This window comes from Pygoscelis adeliae, unplaced genomic scaffold (assembly GCF_000699105.1).
Source record: "Pygoscelis adeliae isolate BGI_AS28 unplaced genomic scaffold, ASM69910v1 Scaffold63, whole genome shotgun sequence".
In the NCBI taxonomy this organism is placed as follows: Eukaryota; Metazoa; Chordata; class Aves; order Sphenisciformes; family Spheniscidae; genus Pygoscelis; species Pygoscelis adeliae.
The window spans coordinates 7,071,705-7,086,341 of NW_008824414.1; the positions used below are offsets into that span (position 1 = coordinate 7,071,705).

The window sequence follows — 14,637 nt, forward strand, 5'->3', positions numbered from 1 at the left end:
CCGCTTTTGCCAAGTAAGCATTTTGCAACACTGAGCATGGAAACATTAGCAAGGCTGACCTTTAGCAGTGAGGCAAACTTTAAAAGCAAGCTGCAAAGAAGTCCCAAAAATTCTGAGTGAGGAACGCCCTCAAGGACGAAGCAGCTCAGATTTAAGGTCAAATTGTTCCTTCCTCGAGATGCTCCTGTTGGGCACCAGATGGGTCCAAGAAGTACTGGTGACCGTCCTTGGCGCGTGCCCTGTCCCAGCTGGAAGGGGAGTGCTTGGAAAGCAAAATTGCCCAAAATCGGAGCTGAAATTGCAACAGGCTCCCATGCACATACTGGAATGAAATGGAGCTGATCTCTCTGGTGCTCATGAACACAGTGCGGGGAAAGGCTGCACCGCTCTGCTTCAGGCCAGGAATGGGGTGAGCAGAGCAGGGGAGGGGGGTGCTGACAAATTAGGGGGGATTCAGAGACTGGCTTCAGGGAGGAGTGAGAGGCAGCAGGAGGGATTTATGGAGGAGGCCTGAGGACCTGCGTGTGGCCCTGGACCACCCTCTGCTTGATGTTCAGCATCACCTTTGGTCCTAGAGGGGAGCAAAAGCAGATGTGAAAGGCAGTTTTTTACTCCTTGCTTGCTTGCTGCCAGCTCCACTGCCAGCCTATCACTTGCCAAAATCCTTTTTATCTCATTTACTGGACCTGGAGTGGAAATATGACCAAGTGGTGACACATCACATACCCCCTGAGAGCCTTCTCGTGTCAGGGTGCCAAATACCACACGTGTGTCTTATGGACAGGCACTGTACCCAAAGCAGCTGCAAACGCATTTCCCCCTGAGAATCATTATTTAGATGAGAGCATATGTAAATCATAAAGGGAAAACTGAGTGGACTGACCTTCAATACCAGCTGTTGATGCTCCAGCAGGTGTATACGTACGGGTGAATAGGTTTGCATACGTTATTTGTGAGTTAAATTGTTCCTGCTGCAATTCACCCTTCTTGTCTCTGCCTTATGACATGTCATCGCAGTGAGCAGGAGATGCTGGGCTCCTGGGGCTCGGTGGGAGCTGCTGCAGCAGACCTCCTCTCCCCGCTGCTGGTGCCGGTGTGGCCGTGGGTCTCCCCCAGCTTTCAGCCACCAGCAGCACACTGCAAAGGAGCGCTTGTTTGAGGCGCTCAGTTACAGCCCCAGAGCAAGCACCATCTGTCACCAGTCTTGGATGCTAAAAATGATGGATGGGTTTTTTTGTTTTATAGCACAGTCCAGAACAGCAATATAGAGTGCTCCCATTTGCATTCTTACCTGCCAAAATTAAGCTTGCCAAATCTGATACTGCTCTTTTTTGAATGATGACACCTCGAGATAAAATATTCAGTAGAAATAATCCTTAAAAATAATCTTTTCCTCCCACCCTCCAGTTAATCCTTTATCTCGTCCTTTCATTTTACTTGAGCAGGTTTTCTCCTACTCTGCTGAACAAACTTGGTGTTCATACCGAGGTCGTCTGAGGCTCCTGGAGCAGTGCTTTGCTGCGGCAGGAGGCTGGCCCGTGGCAGGCTGTAACAGCAACACGGCAGTAGCAGCTCTGGGTAGTGCCCAGCCCAAACAGCGTGAGCTGCTCAGGGCTTCCCATAGACATCGTGATCTGGCCCCGACTTGGCTCGCACCAAGCCATGGTGGTTACATGAGCATCAGCTGAGGTCTCCTGGTCCGGGCTTGAAGCCCGTGGGGTACCACTACAGCGCAGCACATCTGTTGCTTCATCTTTCCTCCTGGGCAAATTCGTACCCTACCGCACATCAGGCTCTCCTTCGGAGAAGCGCTTCTCTGGCTTCCTTGCTGCCAAACACAGGAACAGCTTATCTCCTGGTACTTTGTACCTGGCTGAACCCTGGGAGATCCTGCACACCTTGTCATCGTCTTCCCCCTTGGAAGCGTTAGCTCTTCTTTAGGGCTCAGGACGTTTGCTCAAATGGCCAGTTTGCCTTTTCTGGGGGGCTCAGAGCATCATCTGTCCTCACCTTTGCAGCACAGGGATCTACCCTGATGGGGAGGGAGTTGTTTTAGGGATTATTAGCTGCTTTTTTGCCCCTTTCTTGGATGGGTGATTTTATGGTGAAATGCCAGCTTTGAAACACTCCTATAATGCAGTTAAAGATGTACTCATGGTGAATGGTCTTGGCTGAAAAAAGAAAGGAGTGGCGGTGGGGTGGTGAATTGGTAAAGGCTGTCATCTTTCCGTATATTTTGAATGATACATTTCTATACAGTTTCAGTATCAATTTCTATCGCAAAAAAAAAAGAGGTGGATTTCTGGAAAAGTTATGGAATTTTACAGTTCAAGAATAATCTAAAAGGAAACAAGGCGTATTTGTTTAGCTTCTCAGAAGGTATTTCTGCAGCTCTTCTCTGAAATTAAAGAAAAAACTGCACTGCAAATTAAGTGCTACTCCAGTTCTGCAAGAACTGCATTTTCCCCAACTTTTCTGTTCAGACTCTAGACCAGAAAGCCGGTTCTCTGTGCGATGCCATCTGGAGCGATTTCCTTGCCAGCCCCACAGGGCTGTGCGTGAGATCCAGCCGGGCTGCCAGACTGCTGGGGAGCACAGCGGGGCTGGCAGGGAGGTGAATCTTAAGAAGGTCTCTCTTGGAGCTTATTTTTAGACGAAGATGTTTATTCACTGCTCTTCTGCTTGTCTGTCACTGCAAAATTCATGTCCCTCCTCTCGCTCTGAGAAGGAAGAGCATCTTCTCTGGAGGTCCCGCTCGTGCTGCCCTGGCTCCAGCTCTCATGGACCTCCTGCATTACATGGTTTTCCTCCTCCTCCCTCCTGTTTTAAGGCTATTGCTCCTGGGATTAGATAAATTGTATGGTGAAGGGAATAAATCCACCAGACGTCAGTGCTGTGGTCTTGCCAAATAGCCCGAGAGCAGCTTTGAAGGAGCCACCAAAAGGAAAGGCAGGGACCAAGTCAATGTGTAACCAGCTGGCACAACCAGGGTGAGCCTTCAGCAGCTTGACCATCCCACGTCGTTACATCTGCAGGGTCTTTTGAGTAGGTCCTGTTTGGAAAATAAAATCTGTACTTTCCTTGGAAAACTGAAATAAAAGATGTATTAATTTAGTCTTTTGGATACTAAATACAGCTAATTAGGAACTTGTGTGAAGGGAAAGACTAATTATAGCCAGCGTGTTCAGAAGGAGGAGGCCACTCTTCATTTCCAAGTCTGTTCTTTGCCTGCTAAGTGGACAGGGTGCAAAAGTGCCATATGCCTCTTGATCCATAGGTCACCTCAGGGGGTGTGCTGTATAGCACATGCACGGGCCAACAGTTACCTGCCCTTCACATCCACGTGGCTGCAACAAGAAACGATGGGATGATTTTGCAGCACGGAGATTTTCTAATAATGAGAAGAGGGAAGTCCTGTGATAAATTGCTTGGGAAGGGTCCATGGCAGGAGACCTTCAGGATGGGACAAGGCAAACATGAGCTGAGAAGGGTCCAACACCGAGATTTATAAAAGGAGGATTTTATAGCAAAAGACTTTTAAAACCCGTGTGATGCCGTCGTCATGTTTTTTTATCTAAGCAGGTGTCTCATTTGTTTTTTTAGAGCTGTTTCGGGAAGGCTGAGGGTCTTTCATATGTTAATGCTTTCATTTATCAACTATTTAAGTGTCTGTTCTCTTCAGGTTTCTTCTACTGATTATGTGCCAGGCAATCAGTTTGGGTCTCCGCTTTTCAAGGGATCTAAGAGTCGGGGGGAGGGAAAGGAGCGAGAGGCAGGTCTGAGTGTTATTCTAATTATAAGAAAATATCTCTTGGAAGAAAACAGGCAATTATGAGCAACAAATTTAAATCAGCCACTTGGAGGTTACAGTGCAACACTTGCCTGGTTTTTAAAGGGCTGAGTGGGTGGAAGATAACCTCTCCGTCATCCCGGGATGAGGTTTGACAGGGGTGTTTCATGGCATGGCAATGGGTTTGTTGTTGGGTTGGATTTTTTTTAACTGGAGGAAAAGTGTGGGTGAAACAGAATTGGCTTTGGTTTCCATTTGAAAAGCCTCCTCGGTTCGGTGCCATCGCTCCGTGGCCGTGCTTCGGCGGTGATTTGAGTTAATAAAAATTGGAGAAGCCGTCAATGTCCCCAGGCTTGGTAAATGTCAGCCAATTTGGCCAATCTCACTGAAAACCAGCTCTGGAAAGCCTCATTGGTCAGGCTGTAACGCTGCAAGGCAAAGGGAGGGTGCAGGGCTGTTGCAGGGGGTTTCCGAGTCCGTGGGTGGCGCTGAATCGTTTATAGTTTACAACCTGTAGTCTTAACAAGCTAAATAGTGACCTTTAAAAATGCCAGCAAAGAAGCTTTGAGATGCCTAACAACATCGAAAAATCTCCTTTTTCAGTCATTTGATACCCACAGGAACACGGCCATGAGAGCCCAGTTTTAGGCATCAGTTTGCAATGCCCGGTGAGGGATGCTCGACGCCGCTGTTGGCAAGTCCGAGCACTCAACGGCACGAAAATCCCAGCTGTGATTTGCACAGGTAACACATCCCAAGGGTGTTTTCATTAATCTGTGCCAGAATTTGGGCAGATTTGGGGCAGGTGCGTATGGAAATGGAAAGCTGGAAGAGCCGTGGCGGGACTTTGAGCAGCCTGTGCCCCGACGTGTGCACCCGCTGTGTGTGGGAAGGTGCGTTGCAGGCACATAAAAAGCCTGTGATGTGAAGAGCGGGATTGGAGGCGGGGCCCGCACCTCAGCCAACTGACCAGAGGACCCAACACTGGGCAATATTTCCCCAATTACCTGTGACTAAAGCAAGTTGTCCTTTTCCCACTCCTTCCTTCTCTCATTTTTCAATGTCTCTGGCTCATGCCCCAGTTTCTCAAACGGTGACGCTTTCCGAGGCTCTCCTGAGAGCTGTCCCCTGCAGAAATCTTGAGGCCATCCTTTTGACGCGGCTTTTACGTTTGCTCCTCACTGCAGATGCACGCAACCACCCGTTTGCAGCAGCAGACGTCAAGGCCAGGCGGCTGGGGATGTAGCAAAGGGAGAGATGCCTTTTTTCACCTTCCTGCCTCTTTGGCAGCCGCCGTGCTCCTTCCTCCACCAAGGCTTGCCAGCAAAACACTCTGTAGCAGGGTAGTATCTGTGACACCAAAGTCTTCCTAGCCTTGAACTAATGGACTAGCTGGGTGGAAAAGAGCAGGCTTGGAGATGCACCCCTCCAAGAGCTTCTGGCACAAAGCGGCTTCATTGAGCAGCAATTATTATATTATCGCCATAAATATTTTAACTTCTCAAGCAAAGCAGGGAGGAAATAACTCTTCAGGGTGGAAGTAATAAGACCAAACCTCATTAAATCTCCCTAGGACAGACTGACAAATGTTTTAATAAGACGATGGGAAGTATTCCTTTGGAGCTGGTCTTCTTAATGACTTGTTTTTGCAACGCCAACTAAGACATTTGCTAGAGGAGAGCCAGAGGGCTCTTTGAGAAGCCTCTGAGCACACGTATTTCAGACCTGGCTCCTGAGAGCAAATGTCACAACTGGGTTGGCAAATGGCCAGGGTTAGTTAAGCAGGGGAAAAAAACCCCACCGTTGTTTTAATTTCAGAGCTACTGGATTTACTGGCCTGCCAAAAAGCATCTTATCTTCACGGACACCCCAATATTCCTCTGCACCAGCTGGCGTAGCTTTGTACCCAACATCCATCCATCCAACGAATCTCGATGTAGGGAGTTAGGCTGATTTAAATGAACGTGGGAACGACCTGTATGATTTTTCCTAAAGCTGAACCAAGATTATAGGCTGTAGTTAGGTAATAAAATCCCAACATTTAACTACGCATACTCTCGCAGCCTTATATTCTAGGACCCGGAGCCAGTCCCTGTGATCAGACAGCACTCAGCATAGTCTGCACCTTCATAAATATGATTTTCCAAAAGGGGCAGGCTCCTTTGCTAGGGAGAGCAATCTGTTCACACGAGGCATGGGAAGGATTGATCAGGAAATTGTTTGGTGGCATTTGCAGGAGACAGGCTATGGAGTCCTGGAGAGCAGCAGCAAAGAGGAGGTGAATAGCAGCACGTTAGCCCATTTATTTGATGTAGGGATTGAAATGGAGAAGCAGTGGTGCACTCTTTGCACGTCTGGAAGGGAAACTGAGTGTGGGATAAACAGCAAGGAGCGGGTGTAAAATCAGTCGACGGGCTTGGGGCATCCGTGGGGGATGTGGTACGTGGTTTGGATGACTGTCAGAGGAGAAGAGGACAAGGCAGTGGTGGTGTAGGTCTCGCTGGAAAGGGACATTAATGGGGAATTACTGTGCCTTTGCAGTGCAGTAGTGCTTGGAGCAGCAGTGGGGGTCTTGGGGCCTGGGGTGGGGTGCAGCCCCCAGCTCCAGCCAGCTTGCATCCAGCCCCCAGGCTCGGCAGGGCAAATCATGTCCCAGAAAACCTGCGCTCTTAATTAAAAGAATAATCCAATCAGCCACTCGAAGGAGTGCGCACAGCTCCGTGTTTAGCGGCAGCAGCTCCCAGAGGCCTGCGGGTCTATATTAAATCCACGATGAGGGACATAGCCCCCCAGCCCACAGGAACAGCCGCCCTCCGCCGAGGCAGCAATCAGATCCCCAGCGCCAGCAATCAGAGGATGGCTGGGTGTGAGAGTTAATCAAAACCTATCTGTAATTATAGGAGAGCCTGTTTGAGCACCTGATTAATATATTTATGCCTTCATTACGGGCAGGCTGCTGGTTGCAGGCAGGGGCGTGCGCGGGGAGAGCAGCCGTGGAGGGGGGGAACTGCGAAAGAAGTTGTTTCAGATCCCAAATGCAATGATATGTCTTTGCCAAGGAGATTTACTAGTTTAATACACCCTCCTTAGCCAGAGTGTGAATAGTGGAAGATGTATTAAATGATAAAATAATTGCCTGGGCAAAGGGGTGGATCTGGCCCAGTGTAGCGCTCTTTCGAAAGCGTGCCGGCAGAGGAAGATGAAGGGTGAGGTACCTTGACAGTGACTTTAATACATTGTCTATACAGACTGGTTCGGATGTGACATGTATGTCTGTGTGTATATGTGTAATATGGTGCTTGGAAAGAATACATACCTATATATAGTGTATAGTGCACGTTCTGAGCGAGTTGTGAGTATTTTTCTAGAGAGAACAGAGATTGTCCAGCTATCCAGGAATATTTGTGGCTGCATTCAAATTTTTTTTTCCCAATCCAAATGCTCATCAAATGTTTTCACATCACTCCCTTGGCTCTGTTGCTGTTTATTTGTCTCACGCTGGTGCCTGTGCCTCCCACGGAGCGGGGCCCGGTGCAGTGCTCCACCAGCTGCTGCATCCATGGTCCCAGGCTTGCTGTTCATTACTCTCCCTGCCTGCACGGGGCGAGGGAAAACCGGGCAGGACTTGTCAGGAGATGTCCGAGCTCGGCATGGTGGCACCGGCGTCCTGGTCCAAAAAGCCCAGCAACCCTCTGTAGCAGGCAAGGAAGCGCAACCAGCCCCAGGAGACTGCATGGTCTCGTGGCACGACACCTGCAGCTCCGCTCCCTGGTAAAATAAGGCAAAATCCCAAGGCAGAGAGTGAGGGAGACATCGATCTTCGGTTCCCCCCGGCGAGGCAGAGGCGGTCTCGAGGCAGCCCGGATGGGGACACTGCTCCATCATGCTCATTGTCCCGTGCTCATTCGTATGGGCGAGTGGTGCCGCACCATCTGCACTTGGCTTCAGGGCATTATGAATCTCACTGTTAACGATCAGCAGGTGAGCGGGTTTTTCTAAGCTGGCTGACCTTGTTTTCAAACACTGCCAGGCCGTGGAGGAAGGAGATAACTCAGAGGTGATCACTCAGTATTAAGGGTTGTGTTTCTGAGGCTTTGACGATCCCTGGCCAGGGAGATCCGCGCACCCCCCCCAGTCTTCTGACGCATCTCCCCGTATCCTGCACTGATGCCAGCTTTCCTCCCTCTGGCCCGGCTGTCGGATAATGGTGGTGCTGGTGGAGCACGCTGGGCTGTGCTGGGGAGCGCTGGGGCTGCAGAGGGGAGCATGGTCCTGTTTGTAGAAAGGCTCAAAAGGTGGCAGGGTCCCGTGTGCACTGCTGAGTGCATCCCCCAAACCTGAGGAGCATCCCATTGCTTGGTCCTCATGCAGATCTGCTGCAGCCCATGGAGTGCCCTGAGCCGGTCCCGTCTCCGTTTGACCGGTGTCCTGGGACAGGCTGTGCTGGTGAAAGAGCAACACAGCACATCGATGCAGCCCTCCTTACATCTCCCTCCCTGCCACCCAATGGTGCTACAGTGAACAGCTGCAGGAGATCATGAATATGGCACACTGCATGGCAGTTTGCTTCAGCATCATTGTCCGGCGATGATCACCGCGTTGTGTGTGTCCCCCAGAAACACTGCGGCTGTGATGGGGAGGGGAGCAAGTTTTTTTGTGTTAGAGAGAAGTCACTAACCACCACGCTAGTTGGATGCTCAAGAAGCCATCAAGAAACTTGTGCTCCCCTACCAAATCAGGGGTGAGAAATCAGCTCTGCGACCAGTTTTCCCAGAAGTGATTTTCTTCAGCTCATTTTTCTTCTATGATTTAAAATAGGAGATAAAGGTCCTCCGGGTTCTTGCGGAGCTGCTCCAGTTGCCATGGAAATAACCCTCGTTAATCGCTTTGCCATAAAACAAGAATAATTTGCTTTGGGGAGCTTGGGGTAGTCATGTTGTGCTGCAGCGTGCTCATATAACTGGTGGTGCTGGGACCACTCTGGTCTCACCCCTTAGTTTGGTCATTGCCGGCGGCGTGCAGGGAGCCGGGTGGGTCCGTCCTTGGCTCATGGCACCAAAAAGTCATGAGTCCTGGAGTCCCATGCCAGGAGGTGCCGGCACACAGGGTTTTGCCTGGGCCGTGTGCTGTCCCAGCAGGCACTGATGGGTTGGAAAGGGTCTGGGGGAAAAGTGATGCTACTGAGTTTGGGTTTAGAGGAGCCTTTTTTTTCACTGCAAGTTTTTTTAGCTCTGACTAGCTTCAGCCAGACCTGATGCGGCCAGTGGCCTGGCTGGGCTGGTCTTGGTCTGGTTGGGCTGGGGTCAGACCAGTTGGGCTGGTGTTGGACTGGTTGGAGTGGTGTTAGGCCAGTGTTGGACTGGTTGGGCCAGTGTCGGACTGGTTGTGGCAGTGTCGGTCCGGTTGTGCCAGTGTCCCGCCTGTGCCGGTGGCTGGCAGGAGGTGGAGAAGCAGGACTGTGCCATGGGCAGAGCGCGGCAAGGCTGTGCTGGGGAAGGGGCCCTGGGTGCTTTAAGCAGATCAGTTGTGCTGTTAAAACATTTTATTAAGTGTTTTCTGTCTTGGGAGGGTTTGGATTACCCCAGGAGCTTCTGCTGCTCAAACAGCTCGTCCTCCTCCACCAAAGCTCCCTGGGAGCAGCCTGCCTCCTGCTCACCCAGGGCCCCTTCCCCAGCACAGCCTTGCCGCGCTCTGCCCATGGCACAGTCCTGCTTCTCCACCTCCTGCCAGCCACCGGCACAGGCGGGACACTGGCACAACCGGACCGACACTGCCACAACCAGTCCAACACTGGCCCAACCAGTCCAACACTGGCCCAACACCACTCCAACCAGTCCAACACCTCCATCCTGCCTCTGGCCCCAAATGGCCAGAGCTTTCCTTTTCTCCCTCTTCAGGAAAAAAAACCCAAACTAACGCCAAAATATGCTGAGGATCTTGTCTCACAGTGCAGGAAGGGAGGGAGGCTGGGTGGGGACTGCCAGAGCTTTCTGCCGCTGGCTTGAAGGCATCTTCAGCTTGCAGCTCCCCGGTGAGAGCCATATTAATCATCCCAAACCCCTTTTACTTTAGCGCTGGGTTGGCTGTACCGTTATGGACTGAGGCACTAAGTAACATGCTGAAGCTCTCGGCGTAGGGGTCTCCCTAGCACCCAGGAGGTGCCACTTTTCATACCTGCACCCGCTGGCTCTCACCCTGCGAGGCAATAGTAAGGTAATTTAAGATCACAGTAAAGAGAGCAACTATGGGCTTTGGGTAATCGCCTCTTTACGTTGCTTTATTTATCTCTAAATATTTATCTATAAATAAAGCAATGCTGATGTGCCTCGCTGCCCACACTCCCTCCCGCCACAGCCTCTATAAGTCTGTCCCAAGGGTGATAGAAGCTGGAGGGGCTATATGCTGGGCAACCCACGGATACTGGAGGGCTATATGCTTCCCGTGGGGTGGGACAGTGTGTGCTCATTCCTCCTGTGGCCCTTACAGTCAGGGACACGGAGGGGACCAGCTTGCGCGTGGGATGTTGGACGGACGCTGTACCCCGCCGGGGTACCCACCGGCTCTGGGCAGTCGGCGCTGGGTCTCACCGTGCTCGCTGTCTGCCTTGGCAGGTGTACCCAGTCGCCTGAGCTCTGTGGAGAGTGCCGTGGACGCCATCGACGAGCAAACCAACCCCGCCAGGTCTGCGGCACCTCCTGCCCTCCTCTCCGCTTCCCAGTTGATTTCGGTGGAGGGGGGTGGAGGGAGAGGAGGAGGATGCTTTTGTGGGGCGAGGGAAAATGCAGCAGACGGTGTGCAGGAGCAAAGGGGAGGCGGGCGAGCGGGTGCCTTTCTCTTTGCCTCCCTTCTTGGCTTCCTGAGAGCTCTCAGGGCTTTCCTCTGCCGCTCTGTCCTGCCTTGTCCCTTACCCTCCCACAGCCCTAAGGGTCCCTCTTGACCCCTTCACCCACGAGCGGTGCGGGGGGGGCGATGCAAACAAGGGGGCAGCACCCTGGGGCCGGGCTGGGCAGCACTGGGTGCACGGGGCTGCTTCTTTGAGCAAAGCCACCTGTCTCGTCCAGGGTAAAACACAAGCACCAGCAGCAGGGTGGCTGTGTCTGGGGTGCGCTGGGGACAGCCTGCAGCGGGCGGCTTCCCATGTCAGGGATGCTGTCTCTCCTGCCAGGGCACCCAGCGGGTGGAATCATCCACGGAGGTGAAAGGTGCTTGTGCACTGGGGACAGGTACTGCCGTCCTCGGGTCCCATGTGAGGGGACCGTCCCCATCCCAGCAGCCTGGCACATGCTACCGAGCTTGGAGAACACAGAGGGGAAAATGTCAAGGTTTCGGAAGTGCTGCCTGGGCTAAAATGTAAAGGATACTTAGCAGCACAGCCCAAACCTCAGCACAGCCCCCCTTGGTGTCACAGTGTCACTCGCCTCCCTGGAGTACCGCTTTCACTGGCTGTAACTAGGACAGGTTGCCACGGAAACCGTTCATCAGCTGCTCATGAAGCGAATCCCTCTCCTGCCATACCTGCAAACCAGGAGGCCACGGGATGCTCGGCGGGGGGGGGTGGGGGTCCCCATGCGGGCGGGCAGAGTGGGCCAAGGCACACAGACCACAGAGAATGAAAATCCCAGCTCCCAGCTGGAACACTGCAGGGGCCGACGTGCCCAAATGCTTCACTGCAGCCAGGTCTTGGCGCTTTGGGTTTTAGCATCAGCAGCAGTTGCATCCTGGGCGGGCGGCAGTGGGCTGCTCTCACGGGAGCTGTTGCTGCCTGGGACACAGTGAGGCCCTGGGCCGCTCTGGTGACATCTCACCAGCTTTCCTAGGAAGAATGCTCTGGGTTTCATCAACCCACATTGCTTTCTTCTCCCCATTTTGGAAGGAAACCGCTGGCCTGTGGCAAACCTTGTACAAAACTTGCTTTTTCAGTAAGAGCTCCTGGGAAACAATGAGGAGGAAACAAGCCCAACATCAGACAAAGCAATTAGAGCCCATGAAAGACTTTGCTGGCTTTTAGTTGCTGACGTGTGGACGCAGTTCATAATGAGGAATATTGTAGTTGTTTTCTCATGGTGATAATAGCCAAAAAAAAACCCCCCAAACCCCACTACAAAAAATGATTTCATGCATCCACATGAAGACAAAGAGGTGGCCTAAAAAGCACCAAAATAAAGGGCTGTAAAACAAAGTGCAAGAGCAGAGCATCCAAGCCTGAGGCACCTCATTAAGTTGTGATTAAAAAGAAATGTCTGTCTGTTCTCACCTAATTTCCTGCCGATTGATGAGAGATTATTCAGCTCCGGCAGTGGGATTATTGCACAGCCTGTAGCAACGGGGATGTTTCTGCCACCTTTATCGCTCTTCTTCTTTCCTTATCTTGGGGATGGTCTTGGGGACCAGATCCGCTCATCGTGTTCCCATGTGCATCTTCAAGTCCACACTGGCTGATTTTGGGGGACAACAGCAGCCCGGACATTGCTCCCTTGGCACCGAAGGAGCCAGCCGAAATTGCCTGGGGTAGCTGGGGAGTGTAGAGAGGGCACCCGGCTGCTGTGCTTTGGAGGGAGCCGGGTGCCTGGGGAGGGACAGGAGGGCAGGGACGATGCTGGCCGGTGTTGGGCCCATCAGCTCCCCAGTGCTCAGCATGTTGCCTCCAGCCGGGAATCGCATGGCTGGCAAGAGATGCCAAGAGGAGCCAGGGCTCCAGGGGCAGCCGGGCATGGAGCTGCTCTCGCTGGAAGGAAACCCCTTGAGCAGCTCAGCCTCTCCCTCTGCGACTCAGCCTTCCCATCGGTGGAGGAGGAAGGAAAGAGAGTGTCATCCTTCCCCAAACCCATCCCATCTCGCCTCACATGGATGGCAGCTGCAAACCTTTGTGGGGATGGCACGTCTTAGCATCCTCTCTGGCTTGCAAATGAAGGAGGGCCTGGGGGACCACCAGCTGAGGTGATGTCTCAAGGGGTACATGCATGCATGAGCGCGTATGTGTTCGTATGGACACACACACATGCATGCACATGCTCCTTTTCTCCAAAAGGTGTTGCAGGATGAGCCAGGCCAAATGGGCTTTGTAGCCCCAGAGGAAGAAGCAAGGTGAAGGAGTTCCTACGGTGGCTGTGTCTCCATTCTCCAGGAGAACGCACCCGCAGCCTCTCGGTGGGATGCACGACCAGGCTGCCAGGCGGGCAGGCTTCCCCTGCTCACAGGCAGCACTTCGGGCGTGTGACAGCAACTTTTCCCATGTGTTACTCACCAAAGCCATCCGACTGCAAAACCAGCCCCGCTAAGGTGCAGCCAGCCAGCTGGGCACAGCTACCGGCGCCCAAATGCCCAATGTTGTGGGTGTCTGCCTAGGGGAGAAAAAAATCCCCAAGGGCTGCAGGAGATGCCGGGAGGGTGCTGTGGTGTTTCATAAGCAGGAACGAAAAGTGCCGGCTGCTGGGAGCAGCCACTGATGTTGCTCTAATTCTGACCCACTCCCTGTACCGGGTGATGCTGAAGGATGGTGCGGGAGGGAAGCCTGCCCTGCCTGGTCACGGTGCGGGCACTGCTGCTCTCCAAGGGGTCTGGCATCAGCGGCAGAGCTGCCAAAGAGGATGCTCCAATGTCAGCTCGCCGGGGCCAGCTCCTGCCGTGCTGTACGTGCCCGGCTCTGCCCTGCCTGACGGCCTGTATGCTCTCTGGTTGCAGGCACTACCCCAGCAAGGCTGGCCACGTTCTGATGGACAGCTGGTACGACAGCCCTGTGCCCAGCTACTCTCCCACCAGCCGGATGGTCCCCAGGGAGCACGGGAAGAGCTTCCAGACTGGTAAGCAATGGCCACTTTCAGACCGCACTGGCAGCCTGGGGTGGTTCGGGGTGCTCGGGGAAGGGAGCTGCGGCCCCGAACGCAGCACAGAGGCGGTGCTCGACTTCCCTGGAGGGCAGTGGGGCTCTCGGGGGGTGCCCGCGGGTACCTCTCACTCCATCACTGCCTCCTGGCTCTGCGCAGGTTCCTCTGACACCAAGGCGGAGGGGCTGGAGGGGCAGATCAACAGGCTGGCCAAGCTGATCGGCAGGCTGGAGGACAAGGTAAGGGCCAGCATTTCCGTGTGTGGGGCTGATCCTTGGGTCTCCCTGCAGCCCCACCACCTCCCTGCCCTGGTTGGGACAGAGGTGACCAAGAGGTGGCCATGCCCATCCCTGTGCCATGGCGTGCACGGGCCGTGGGTGGGAGCCGGGTTTCTGGTGGTGGTGGTGGTGGAGGATATTACATCTGATGAGCTGATGGCAGCTATTGAATGTGGAACGATTAACCGTGAAATTATTTAAACAAGAAAAAAACATAAGGAAGAAGGCAATGCCTGTGCAGAGGCAGTCTTACTCCATCTAGGGACTGAAGGAAAAAATGTTGCAGTGCAGGGGATGTTTTCCAGGTTTGCACTTTCAGGGCAGAAGGGGGCAGGGGAAAGGTAGTGCTGTACGTGGGGGCAGAGAGGTGCCGTGAAGGTTGAGGGCAGAAAAATGTCAGTCATGGTTGCCAGAGGAAATAAGAGTGTGCCCGGGGCTGGGAAGGCGCGAGTGGGCACTGAGGAGGGATGGGTACCCTTGCTCCTGCTGCCCCAGGAACAATTCAGGGACTGTGAAAAGGTGACAGCTGTTTTGGGGGCTGATGCGAGGACATGGTGTCAGGGATGTCGGCTGCGCTGGGAGCACCGGGAGCTTTTGCAGAGGGTCCTGATGGGAGGGTGCGAAGGTGCAAACGGCTCTCGGAGCTGTCCCCTGCAGAGCAGGGGGCACAGCCCATCATGCGAAGCACTGGGGACAGAAACCCACCAAGCTGGGAGGGTCAGGCAGCCTCAGCCCACCCCCCCAC

General features: G+C 53.3%; 1 protein-coding gene across 1 annotated transcript in view; it reads left to right on the forward strand.

The window, feature by feature from the left end:
• Positions 1-14,637, forward strand: part of NECAB2 (N-terminal EF-hand calcium binding protein 2) — a 48,232-nt gene that overhangs the window by 32,724 nt on the left and 871 nt on the right. Inside the window, 5 exon segments of the mRNA XM_009320858.1 lie at positions 2,293-2,356; positions 10,402-10,471; positions 13,472-13,590; positions 13,774-13,853; positions 13,905-14,079. Coding sequence (XP_009319133.1) covers positions 2,293-2,356; positions 10,402-10,471; positions 13,472-13,590; positions 13,774-13,853; positions 13,905-14,079 — 508 coding nt within the window.